At 39.5% G+C, this 13,247-nt stretch overlaps 1 protein-coding gene across 8 annotated transcripts in view; it reads right to left on the bottom strand.

Moving 5' to 3' along the window:
* Marchf1 (membrane associated ring-CH-type finger 1) overlaps nucleotides 1-13,247 on the bottom strand; it is a 410,023-nt gene that overhangs the window by 62,553 nt on the left and 334,223 nt on the right. For 4 of the 8 annotated variants that reach the window (XM_077792651.1, XM_077792654.1, XM_077792650.1 and 1 more), the window contains exon 4: nucleotides 12,342-13,073. The exons of the other annotated variants lie outside the window; for them this stretch is intronic. In XM_077792651.1, the coding sequence (XP_077648777.1) occupies nucleotides 12,342-13,073 (732 nt within the window). The remainder of the gene's footprint in view (nucleotides 1-12,341; nucleotides 13,074-13,247) is intronic. 8 annotated transcript variants of the gene reach the window in all.

The raw sequence follows: 13,247 nt of genomic DNA, 5'->3' as shown, positions 1-13,247 counted from the left end.
TCTTTTGCTTTGTGTCTTGCTGTCTCCCATGCACAGGCTTGGGGTAATTTCCTTTTCCTTACTCTAACACACTCTATAGTTATCCCATCACAGAAGGAACACATGATTACAATTGCCTGGTATATTAGTCAGTGTACATCACTGTGACCAAAACACCGGACAAGAACAACTTAGAGGCGGCAAAGTGGCTCGTGGTATGAGAGGTACCATTTCGCAGATGCCAGGCTCCATTGCTCTGGGCCCAGGTGAGGCAGCACATCATGGGGGAAGGGCAAGGCAGAGGGCAGCTGCTCCCATCATGGCAGCTGGGAAGCACAGAAACGAAATGAGGGAAGGGACCACAAGGAAGATGCACCCTTCCAGGGAATGCCCCAGTGACCCACCTCCTGCAGCTCTCTCCACCTGCCGCCAGGTACCACCCAGTCCATCCATCCAAACTAGGATGAGCTGATCAGGTTCCAGCTCCCACAGTTCAATCGTTTTACCTCTGACTATTTCTGCATTAGCACAGGAGACTTTGGGGTGACCTCATATCCAGACCATAACACCTGGTTTCTTATCTGTACTCAACATTTCATTGGTTCCCAAACTTTAATATGCATGAGACTAACATAGAGACTAGTTCACAGATAGATGGTTGGAGTCAACCCCCCAGAGTTTCTGATTCAGTAGTCTGGGGCCCAATAACCTGCATGTTCCACAAATTCCCAGGTGATGCTACACATACAGGTACTATCCTTTGATTAAGGCCTTTCTTCCCCCCATGGTTTCATTTGAAAGTGAATTGTACTTCTCTATACCAACTTGATGAGAAAGTTGAGGTTTAATCCAGGGTGAAATCTTTTAAAAGTAACTATTTTCTTTCTACCAATAAAGTTGTCCACTTTGAGAACCACTGTCCTAAGTTTTAGCCGGCTCTTCAGGAGATGAGAGGAAATGGTGGGCACTAGCTGCTCACCCTCAGACTCCATTCTGATGTGTTCAGATTATACAAGTGCTGCCAAGTGGACTTCTTGCCCTATGATCTCACACACACATACACACCACACACACACACACACCATACACACACACTACATATACACACTATACACACACACACTACAAACACACACCACACATACACACACACACACACACACACACACACCCCACACACACACCATACAGCTTCTGGAATAAATTTGTCCATCTAGAATTGTATTAAAAAGCAGTGTTCTCAGCCCTGGCTGCTCATTAACATTATCTAGGATGTTCTCAAAAATGAACACATGCTGAGACCTCAAGTCCAGAAGGATCTGGAAAAAAATTTAAAAAAAAAAGGTGAGTCTAATGTACGGCTCAGACGGGGAACCTCTGGGTAAAATGATCTCTTCAGGACCTTTCTAGCTCTAACTGGTGGAATCTTGCAGCTTTTGGATGATGTTAGGAGACAGGCTGCATGGAACATTTTGACAGTGTATAAGGCTTATATTTAAATTATTTTTTCTTTTTTCTTCATTCCTCTTTTAGTTTCTTCACTTTTACTATCTCAGAGTGTGCAAACATTTTAATTGGGTGACACCCTTAGAAGTTGTTGATCTAGCTTAGATCAAAGAGTTTCCAAAATAAAGACAACAGAATTTGTGGAGGTCCAGAAAAGTTGAGTAAGAACAAGGCAGTGAAAGTTGGGCAGAACATGGAGAGGCTTTGGTTATCACCTGTTGGGCAACAGGGAAAGAAGAGCCATCTCCAAGGGGCTGGGGTAGATATTAAGGGTAGTGTGTATGTTTAGCATGCGTGAGGACCTGGATTCAATCCAAAGCACTGAAAAAAATCCATCTCCAAGAATAAGGAAGTTCTCTGTACAATGTCTTAAGCAAAATCTATCTCCAAACCCAGGAACCTCTGCATGAGGGCATCTTCAGTTCTGTTCCTACCCAAAGCGAATGAAGGGGACCTAATGGACTCCTAGAGTCCTCCTTGCATCTGACAGGTCTGGGAAGGAGAATGCTGTGCTGTGTTTGATATATGAACAAAGGACAACTCGCCAACACTGTTGCAGAGGTATTTTGATTTCTGAACCAAATTAGATACCAGTATTTAAATTTACCTGTGTCTCAGGATGATTGCAGAAGATTTAAAATGAATGTTTAAACTTTCTGCAACGGTTACCAGGAAGATAAAAACCTAAATATGGTAATTAGAAATCGAGAAATGTTCATGCTATAAATAAATTCTCAGATATGAGCCATGATCTGGTAGCAGTAAGCACTATACCCAACACTCATCAGTTTATAGACACAGTATTCATTTTCTGTTTGCATGAATATATAGGGAATCTGAATTTAATGCACATAACAATTTTAAAAATGAAAATGAGATAAACAAGAGAAGAAGAAGGTGTTTTAAATTTTTGTTTGTTTTGTGTTTTTTTAAAGAGAGAGGAAAAATTCCTATTGCCAAACAGAAATAAATTCATTAAAGGAAGCATACCATTGAAAATAACTATAATCCTCAATACATAATATTCTAAAAAGTAGATAAACTCTATTTAATTAATTTTTCCCTTATTAAGTAGTTTGCATTTGGTATGACTGGGTATTTACCAAGTTTAGAAATTACCAAAGATAAATGATGCCCAGAATAAATAGTCTCATAATGTAAAATTTACCATGTGTCTAAAAGAACATCATAATTTTTTAATGAAATTTTCTGAGATTGGAAAGTTCCAGATTGCTATTCAAATATATTTCAAAATGGTTTTGTAAGCAAGTAAATGTCTATTTTTTTCCTTTGTTCCTTTCTAAAAGCACAATGTAAATAACTGGCTTGTGGAGTACATGGTATTTGCAAAAATCAGAGTGATCTGTTTTGCCAAATTAGAAAGTAATTAATCAATCCACTTGGTTTTGGTCATATAAAATAATTTACCAGTCAAGATAATCAGTATTATTGATGACAGTGTTATTTCATTCCTGGAAAGATTATCTCTCAAATTGGAATAATTAGGGGAAAAATATTTCACTGAGAACAAGGCATGCCTTTAAAATATATAAACAAAAGATACAAAATGCCATCTCTACAATCCTTTCAATTTATTCATGGGTCTCATGTTTGTGTGTATCTTCATTGTTCTTGCTCATGCAAAATAAAAACTACGCAGATAAATGCTAATAGACCATGTGAAAGAATACTAAACATTTATAACATTAAAATGTGGTGTTATAAATGTTGTGTATCTGAAATTTTACTGAAGATTGCAATGAATAAAGTTATTCATTTCAAGAGAGAAATTCTGAAATATTGTATTGTGCTGGGAATGCATTCATTGGCGATGAACATCTAATTTTTCTCATTTTATGGTCACATAAGTTAGAAAGGGGGCATTCCCTTTCCCGCGGCGTTTAACCACTCTAAGAGTTGCATATTAGATCTTCTGACTCTTATGGTGAGTAATCTCCCAGGTGACTTGCCTTTGGCAGGTTGTCAACAAAGCTTGAACCTGAATTTTTCTACATACTCAGCTGTTACTAAAATAAGCAGAAGAAAGAGTGCTCGTCATTCCTCAAGACTAAGCAAAATAAAGGCAAGAGTGTGAGGAAGAGCATAAACTTGTAAACTTTCTGAAAAGTCTCCTGGCTCTGAGAATAAACACTTCCCATGAGGTCACTGAGGGCAAAACTTCTCATCTGAATATTGAAGACTGAACAGCTTATCTTTGACCCTGAGAATGAACTTTGACAATAGCATGTCAGTCTCATTTCTGTATAGAAAAAAATATATTAGGGAGAAATAACAGAATAAGGAACAGAAATTGAACAAAATCTAATATTGAGTGAATATAAATCTAGGACCAACAGCTGGAAAATATAAAGAGGCTGAAAAAGAAATTTTTCTCACAACAAGGAACTCAGAAAGAAGAAAGCCTGCCCCAGATGTCCAAGGAAGTGATAGATGACAACATGTGCTGATATTTCAGGGGTCTTCAGTGAGCAGATGGGAAGGTGACCCAGATGATGGGAGTCTGTGAACTGATTTTTTTCCCAGTGACTAATAACTGCCTGAAAGGTAAAGGTAAAGAGGGGTGTGATTTTTTTTCTCTCTGAATAAATATTGAGAACAAAACTACTCATTGAAATGATATTTATTTTAAGTTTTATTTATAATGCATATTTTCTTAGCTTTTAAATTTCAAGTTTATCTGAGTATGCATAGATAACACTGCTAAATAGGAAACAGCTGTCTCATGTTGCTGCTCCCTGACTGATGTCTGTCACTCTTCTGGGGCTGTGGCGGCATTTGAAGGATGTATTGCAGAGGTATATTTCCTGAAATCTATGGCCCCAACCCATAGTTACGAACCTTGAAGGACTTTTAACCATGCTTCTGTATTTTATTATGTTTACCATTGCTGAGCTTAACAAAAATATGCAGGATACCAGTTAAATGGAAAGTTCAGAGAAACAATGAATCCTTTTTTAGTATCATTATTTCCTAGTGAAAAGTTCTTGGTTTTTTTATTTGAAATTCAAATGTCACTGGATGTCTGACCCGGTAACCAATGTCCTTCCGCTAAGCAGTTGACCTTACAAGGACATCAAAAAGAAACTTCTTAAGTCTGTTGATCTACATGGTCTATAACCACTCTTTCTTCTTTTACTTCTAATGCAAGGAAAGACATACCTATTTTCCTTGCCATGGCCAAGGCATCCCCTTTGGTCTCACTCTCCCTACCTTCTTTGTGTGAACTTAAATAATGGATCCTTTCAGTTTCCTGTATCTTTGACTTCTCTCTTTTTGAGCTCAAGTTTCTTCTAAATTAAAAGCAAAAGCAAAAACAAAACAAAACAGAAAAATTCCCAAGTTCACCTCTCTACTTCTAACCTCTCTCTTTCCTTATTCACCTCCTAGGTTTGCATATGCCTTCTCCATCATTTTGCTCCTGCTCTCTCTTGGCTCCTTTCCTCTCCTTGGGCCATTAAGTGCTGCCACTCTGCAGGGTTCTGCTCTCATCTTCTCAGTCATGGGATTTGCATGGGGAATCTTCACCCCCACTGCCTGGGACTCAAGACTCCTCGGTCTTCGTTTAATGTTGAGCTGTCTCTTTGGATCTCTAGTTCCTTATATGCAACTGCCAACTACCAAATATTTCTTTCTGGATATTTGTTTTGTACTTCAACCTCTAGTGCCCCAAGTTGAACTTATCCTTCCCTTTTATATCAGCTTCTCAAGCAGAGTTTTCTCTCAATAGTAAATGGTACTATAACCTGCCTAGTTTTCTAAAAATCAGAAACCTGAGAGCAGATTTGTATATGATTTACCATCAAGTCCTGCTTCATTTACTTTCAAAATATTTTTCTAAAAGTCCATGAATCCCTTTCTATTCTCACAGCCACTGCCCCTTTTCCCTGAGACACAGCCATAGATTTCTGACTGGCTCTGGTTTTCTCTCTTCTGACTTCAGACTTGCCCCAGCCAATTTGTTTTCCAGCAGCAACCTGAGTGGCCTTGCAAAATGCAAAACTGAGATTGTCATTCTTTGGCTTAAAAGTCTGCAGAAACTTTCTCCTGGTCTTTACAAGAAAGTCCAAACTCCTAATTATGGTTGTTAGGCGCTCTGTGATTGGCTGCAGCTCCTCCCCATCTGCTAATCCTTCCTGTAGGGAGTCTCCTTCACCTCTGTGTTTGTAGGTATCACATCTTTTAGCTGAAGCAGGCTATCCCTTCTCCCCTTTTCTTTGTTGACTTACTCCTACTTCTCCTTTGGATTTTTCCCTAGTTATTACTTCCTCAGAGAAACTTGCTTTGTTCCACTAAATGTGTTCCTTTAGCTTTGTTCATGGATTTTTTTAAAAAACATTCATCTGCTTAATTGTTTTACCAACTAAAATATGACTGGATAAAAGATGGGACCATTCTAGCTTTTCCACTGCATTGTCAGCTTCTAGGAAATCCCTTCACACAAAGCAAGTTCTCAATGAATCATTGTTCAATAAATGAATGAATGAATAAATCAATTCATGGATTTGAGGACAGTGGTAAGAATGTCCATTTTAAGCACGATTCTCTTAAGGCTTAGGCCTGTTACCCCAAAGTTATCTAAATTAATTTTTACAAATGCTAATTGTATTTTTAAAAGCATGATCTTGTTGCTCCTGAGAAGTCTTCTGCTATGAACATATTGAGCTTTAGAAAATCTTTCTCTCCGTTTTCCCACACCCATTTAAAGTTATTGCAACTTGTAAGAGTTCAAAAAAATAGACTTTTTTTTATCAAGTTTTATTTTGGTTTTTCTCAAGAATCTTTCTTAATAAAAATGAGAATATGCATATAATATATAAAAGCTCTTGTATAATATTAAAAAGTCCATCTTCAAATTCACTCTCTAACCCAAGTTAGAGCTGGAACATTACCAGAAACTATCACTTACCTTTGTCATTTTCCTCTTTTAAAGAAGAGGAATTCAGATGGGATTCAGAATTCCTTATTAGTTTTACAGTATATTACCCAGTTCTCATTGTTGTCCGTGCAGTCTCCTCTCTGAGACCTCACTAACTTGAAAGCCATTTCAGAAGTTGTGTTTGAGTAAGGCAAGAATTGTCCTGAGTATGGCAGAGGACATAAATAAGTATCTTTTATGACCCCTATGTTCAAAGAGTGGTTATTCTACAAGGATAAGAGAATGAATGCATGTGAAACTTGAGAAAAATTGAATATTAACTATGTGACATTCACTATAAGGGCTACAGAAGTTCCAAGAAAGAAAAGATCATTGCGGACTATGATAGCTTAGAAAAGCTTCATGGAGGAGGATAAAAATGAGGTGACTGTGGAAGCAAACCTAAGAATGAGCATTTGGAAGAAAAAAAAAAGAAAGACATTTAGGAGGAGGAGGAGGATTTGCATTTGAGGGTGATATCGTTGAGTGCTACTGGTTTTGTTTTGGTTTTTCTTTGTCCTGCTCACAATTCTTTTTCACTCCAGGTACTGATGTTGCTCTTTTTACTGTTGAAATGTCATTTCCTCAACTCATAAAATGCTGGAAGGATTACAGATAGTCGCATATTAAATCTAGTTTTCTTGCCCAAGGACTTGACCCAAGCAAAATGGTCCATGCCCCTGGTGAGTGAGTAAGACCTAGGGTTGGCTGATTATATTCCCTCCCTCACATTTTATGTTAAAATACTTGAAGAGATCATTTCTCTTTTCTGTTAGGCCACACTGATAAGATATAATCCCGACACTTCCTCTGTCCGCACTCTCTCTTTCCTCTTCTATATAGAGAAAGCTTGTCTGTAATAGAAGAAAATAACAACACACAGGAGAGAGAACCACATTGGTTGTTTTTTTTTTTTTTAAACTTTCTGTAGTCCCTGAAGTCATCTGCACACCTGGCTTTAGTATTCCTGTGGTTAACACATACCTTTCTTGCTTAAGCTCATTTGAATTGGTTTCAGTCAATTTTAACCTGGTAGGAAAGTCCAGACCAAAACAGGTAGCAGGGCTAATGGGTGGATGTGGGGAGAGATGGAAAGTGTAGGGATGGCCAGAATGGAACAATAGGGATGAGAAAGGAGGCACAGATCGGAGGCAACCTCTGGAACATTTGACAGGACTTTGTTGGAGTTCCACATCCAAGGTAGAAGGAATGAGAGTCAAAACTGAAAATTCAGAAAATGTGTGGACTCACTGATAGAAATGGGGGTAGTTGGGATGAGGAAGTGGGTTTAAATGGAGGCAACAGTCAAACCATGACAACTGAGTTCCTGGTAAACATGCGACCATCAGCCTCTGGCTTCAGTGACATGATGCCCACTATGCTGGAATGACACTGTGAAGTACAGCAGAGTGACCTACTCGTGCTTTGTGCCAGTAGTCCAGGGAACATGCTACAAATCTATGGACATCCATAATGTAGCTTTCCAAAGTTCCTCTTTAGTTCCTTTTCCTTCCCACCCAAAACAAGGAGAGAATTTGTAGCCCAGACAGTGGTTCTCAAGGTATGGTCCTTGCATCTAAAGCATTAGTATCACCTGGGAACATTTTAGAAATGCAAATTCATGGGCCCAACCACAGAGTAAGGGAAAGTCCAAGGGTGACCAGTGATCTGTATTTTTACTAGTCTTCCACTCAGGTTTCAGAACCACTGGAGTAGAGTATCCTTAAAGATTGGTTCCAAAGGGGGTGGGGTAATCGAACACAATGCTGTGATTTCACATAGTAAGCATGAATCCTATAGAAAAACCATATTTTCCTTATGTATATTTATTAAAAAACAATATGTTGAACATGTGCTATCTGCTAGATATTGTTCTAGATACTTTGGATATGGCAGTGGGTGAATCTGACACAGTTAATCACAAAACACTGATATTTAGCAATTAAAAATGATGGTAGTGACAGCCAAGGGGATTGACTGTTAGGAGGTCAGGCATGTGTCCCCAAAGAAATGACATTTAAACTGAGAAAGAATGATGAAGAATTAGTCTGGTGAGAGTCAGAGACAGTGCAATGCCAACCTCGGTCATGAAAGGAAGAGACCAGCACTGATAGGTCACCGTTAATGACGTGTGTTGGGGCTGAAGTGGCAGACCCGATAGAGAGATCATGGGGGGACTTGAAAATCATGAAAGATTTTGCCCGTGCCACTGAGGGCAACTTAGAGGCCTTAAAAAAATTCAGTGAGGGGCTAAGATGTTCTTATTCATGTTTTCTTTTGTAATATATGTATTTTCTTCTGTAAAAAGGGCGAAATTTTCCCACTGTGCACAACTGTGGGTACGACAGCATGGTGATTTACATTCCTTCCATGTTACAGTTGGCTGATAGAAACGCTATGTCTCAATAAGGCCCGATGAGGGTGTGAAAGAGGATATAGTGTCCATGTGAGGACTAAATGCCAGGAACAGAAAAGGAGGAAGGGCTTCCGAGCCGCTTCTGCTTTGTGGTTGTGGCTGATCCCGTCCTGCTCATGCATGTCTGGAGCTCAGGAGTGCCAGTTCACAGGCGATTGCTGCTCTGTCACTGTCATCTACCTCTCTGGGCACCCTGGTGCGTAGGCTCTATCTGCTTGGAGCCTTCACTCATATGTGATCTTTTGTAGAGATAACTCACTTTTCCGGACATTGCTGTCACCTCCTTGAGAATAATTACCATGGCCTTTATATCTCTCCTGGCCTTGAGAAGCTTTCTGTGTTTAATAACTATTTCCCTGTGTTAATACATCACGTTAGCATATGCAGTTACACATAAGCAGTGGTTTGTTGTGATGCTGTGTATTATTCACTGATGATTGAAAAATTATTCATACCCGGCTCTGCCTGCTCTCCTGCACTTCAGTATTATGTCTCCTATTGTCTGCTGGACAGCTGACACCAGAATGTCACTACATCCTCAGACAGCCTGCCTAGAATTGAACTCATAATGTCTTTCTCAAGTCAACTGACCCCTGACCTCTCCTGCCTGTGCCAATAACATCAGCATTTCCTGTCTCCCAACTCCCAACGTTTGGAGTCACCTTTGACTGCTTTGTCTTATGCTCTCACCAAATCTAGTCACTAAGATCATTCCTGTTCACTTGGTGGAATGCCAGTATGCCGTTTGTTCTTCTCTTTCCTTATCCATGAACAGGCATCCTGCTCAACTCACAGTGGGATACTTCTTCCCCAACTCCTCCTAAATCGAGGCTCCTCTATCAGCACACTCAAGGACAAGGATGGTGGCCCTCTCTATGTGACACTCCATCAGCCTGTTTTATTTAGCAAAGGCTTTTCTGTATTATTTTTAGTAGTAGCACCTTTTTATTCCTTAGAGGCATACTATGCAAAACCGTGTTGAAGATGGAGTCTGATTGAAGATGGACTAAGAGAGGGCCCCTGACCAGCCCTCAGCTTTTAAAGCAAAAACTTGGAACTTAAAAGTTTATTGAGGTCATTTGGAAGCAGAGTTACAGAAGCAACAATTCAGAATGAGTCAATATTTTCTTCAAAATGTCTTTTTTAAAAAAAAGTTTGTTGTTATCAATCTATGTGAATCTTCTAACCCAACGACACAAATTCATAAAAAAAAAAAAATCTTAAATGCACAGTCAGTCCCCCATCCCTATCTGAGCTAATAATGTATTCCCTGACTGTAGTACCTGGAGCACCATCCAGGAAATGTTGCCAGTCAAAATTCTACTTTTCTCAGCCCTAATCCCATCCCTTTCTAAGGGATTTCTAAATCATTCCAGTTCTGGAGAGTTTTCTTTCTTCAGATTCCTATAATAGTTCTCTTTCTTACATTCACTCTGCGCTACCTTAAACTTTTGTCTTTTCAGGTGTGCACTCAATTTCTCCCACTTAGAAAATAGGCTCCATAAAGGAAAAAAAAAAAATCAAGTCTTTTGCCAGTTTTTATCCTCAGCATTCGGTATAATATGCTGCCCACAGCATTTGCGTAGATGGTGTATTTTGGTGCTAATCCACAGTAGGAAATAATAGCAATAGCCCACTGATTTCAGTTTCATTTAGTTAAGTATCCTGTCTGTGGAAACGTTCCTCCAGAGTAGTATTCATGTTAGGGGAACCAGTCACCATGACTTTAATTGTTAGCATTACTTTTTTTCTCCAATTATCCTTAAGTTTAAAGCTAGCTTCTTTGGCTGTCTTACTAAATAATGCTGGAAGTAGATTTGGGAAATGACAACAGATGGTTGCAAGTGGGGAGCTCTTAGTTTAGACCACAAATGATGTTTAGCCTATCCCTTAAATGTTCAGGAAAGGCATGCATAAATCATATTTAAAAGATTGTAGGAAACTTGCATTAATACATAAGTCAAATGGTGTCACTTTACTTTTTAAATGCCTTTTACACCCCTCAACATGGCCCTGTGTAGCCCAGCCCATCCCACTTCTCCATCCTTATTTCCCTGTCTGCTCCCCCTCCCTTGCCACACCCAGACCACAAAAGCAGGTTTTCAGTTCCCTGCTCTCAGGCTCCTTCTCTCCTCCTGACATCCTCTGCCTGGACAGCCTTCCTGCTTCTTTCCTTGATCAAGTCTGTTGTATGTGGAGCTTTGGTCAGCTTGTCACTTCCTTAGAAGAATTCCTCTCTGATCTCCCAGAATAAATTGAGCTTCTGTGCTTCCAGATTCCTTATCATGACTCTAAATATAATAACTATGAAATAATGAAATAATTTGTTTCATGTCTGGGTTCTTCATGAGACTATAAGCTCTATCATGTCAGAAACTATCCAAATATGCACGGTATTTTCAGGGCCTAGAGTAAAGCTGGATGCATAATAAACGCTTGAATTAATGAATGAACATTTTATGAATAACTATCTTATAGAACTTTCAGAGAAACCCTAATGTTATTCACATCTAGAAATTAATTTTTCTTGCTCCCCTGCCCCAAATGGGCCTGGATAGCTTTCTCTCATTCATGTGATTCACATGCAACACACACAAACACACACACACACACACACATACACACACACACGTTTTATAAAGTAACTTCAGTTTTATGAGAATAAAGTCAAACCGACATGCTTTATACAACAAAATCTGCACTTGCTCCCAAATAGAATCCAGTTTAAATGACTGGATATAATTTAAAATTTTTTTAAGTACCTCATTTATGCCTACTATCATGGATATCCCTATACTTCTTTTTGATGTTGTGTTATTTTGAAAATGGGTGCACTGGGGTAAAAAGTACAAGAAAGCAGTATCATAGCTATGAAATGTCCAAAAGTTGACATATTTTAGTGTGTGATTATCAGCAAAGTTAATGTGCTCTCATTCCCTAAAGGCTCCAGTAACCCCACTGAAATGTCCATGAACCGTTTCTCTGTCCTTTCAGTCTTGAGTGACCCTGCTGAGTCAGGCAACTGGAGAACAAATTAGAGCCCACTGCACAGGAGATTTTTCTGATGCAAAAAAATCTGACATTAAAGAACCTAAGCCATGAATAGCTTTCTGTCAGGATGCTAACAGTTCACCAGATTCACATGAAATGATCTAAGGTTCCACACACTTCTCACTCATTTGTTCTCCATTATTTTTGTCTTAAGTGGAATGGGCACAAGCCTCAAGTGCTTTGGTAATCCCTTTTCCAGGATAGGTGATTATTCAACTATAAGAAATGGAAGAAGAAACCTAATTCTGTAACAGCTTTCGAAAGCCCAGATACTTTTGCATTCTTCTTCACATACCCAGCTTTTCTCATGTTATCATCTTATAGCCTACCAGACAAATAACAGCATGAATAAATGCCACATTTTGAGGGTTGATCACACACAAACACATACCCAACTCACAGCAGGAAGAAATCTACTAGGAAGACATCAAGTCTATCTCTATAGCAACTGACCTGCACACTGCTAAGTGATCATCGTAGGTGGCTGGAGGATTCTGAATAGCGTTATTCACCTGGAGCCCTGTATTGTCCATGGACTGGCTGCCTCCTGCAACTGCCAGTATTTCAGTGCTGGAATCCATTTCTGAAAATCCTTTCTTGATTGTTTCATTTTGCCTAAGACTGTGCAAGAGCTGAGAATCCCTGTGGTGGTAGCTAACTTTGTTTCTCTCATGGTTCCTTGAGGGTCTCTTCGTCTCAAAGAATCCTTCTTGGCACCTTAGGACTTTTCCTCTGCAGAGGTTTAAAGAGCAACTCTCACCTTCCTTTGGCTCCTGCTGCTTCTCACCTTTGGATCCCAGATCGACAAGCTCAATTCCATTAGGAGTGGAAGACGCAGCCGAGTTTCCACAGGGCTTATTATTATTTCTCCTTCTTCGTGACAGTCTGAACTTAACCTGGGCTCTCTTTTTTGTCTGAATCCAGTGATTCTCATCTGTGGAAGATGAGTCTGAAGAATCTGTGTAAAGTTCTCTCCATCTGGGGCTTGAGATCTGGAGGTGGAAGTCATTTTTCCCCCCTTTTATTTGTTCTTCTGGATGCTTGTATCTCTCTGAGGCCCTTCTCCTCCTCCTAGGCTTCTGTTTTACTGGTTTCTTACCACACTCCTTCCTAGCAGGACCCAGCACCATGACAGGGGTGCAGTGCTCAAATGCATCTTCTGACATGTCATGTAAGATGGAAGATCTGGACAAAGCAGCAGGCCAAGGATGGGAGATGGGAATGGAGAGGAAAGTGATGGAAAACACAGAGGGAAAGAAAAAGAATGATGAAAATGATAGCATGGCCAGAAGCTGGTAAATAAAGATCAAAAGGAGAAAATGAACTAGAGGGGAGAGGCGAACTAGAGGAAAATAAAGC

This window comes from Urocitellus parryii, chromosome 14 (genome assembly GCF_045843805.1).
Source record: "Urocitellus parryii isolate mUroPar1 chromosome 14, mUroPar1.hap1, whole genome shotgun sequence".
Taxonomy (NCBI): Eukaryota; Metazoa; Chordata; class Mammalia; order Rodentia; family Sciuridae; genus Urocitellus; species Urocitellus parryii.
Note: the sequence above shows the minus strand (reverse complement) of the source record. Positions and strands in the feature narration are given on the sequence as shown.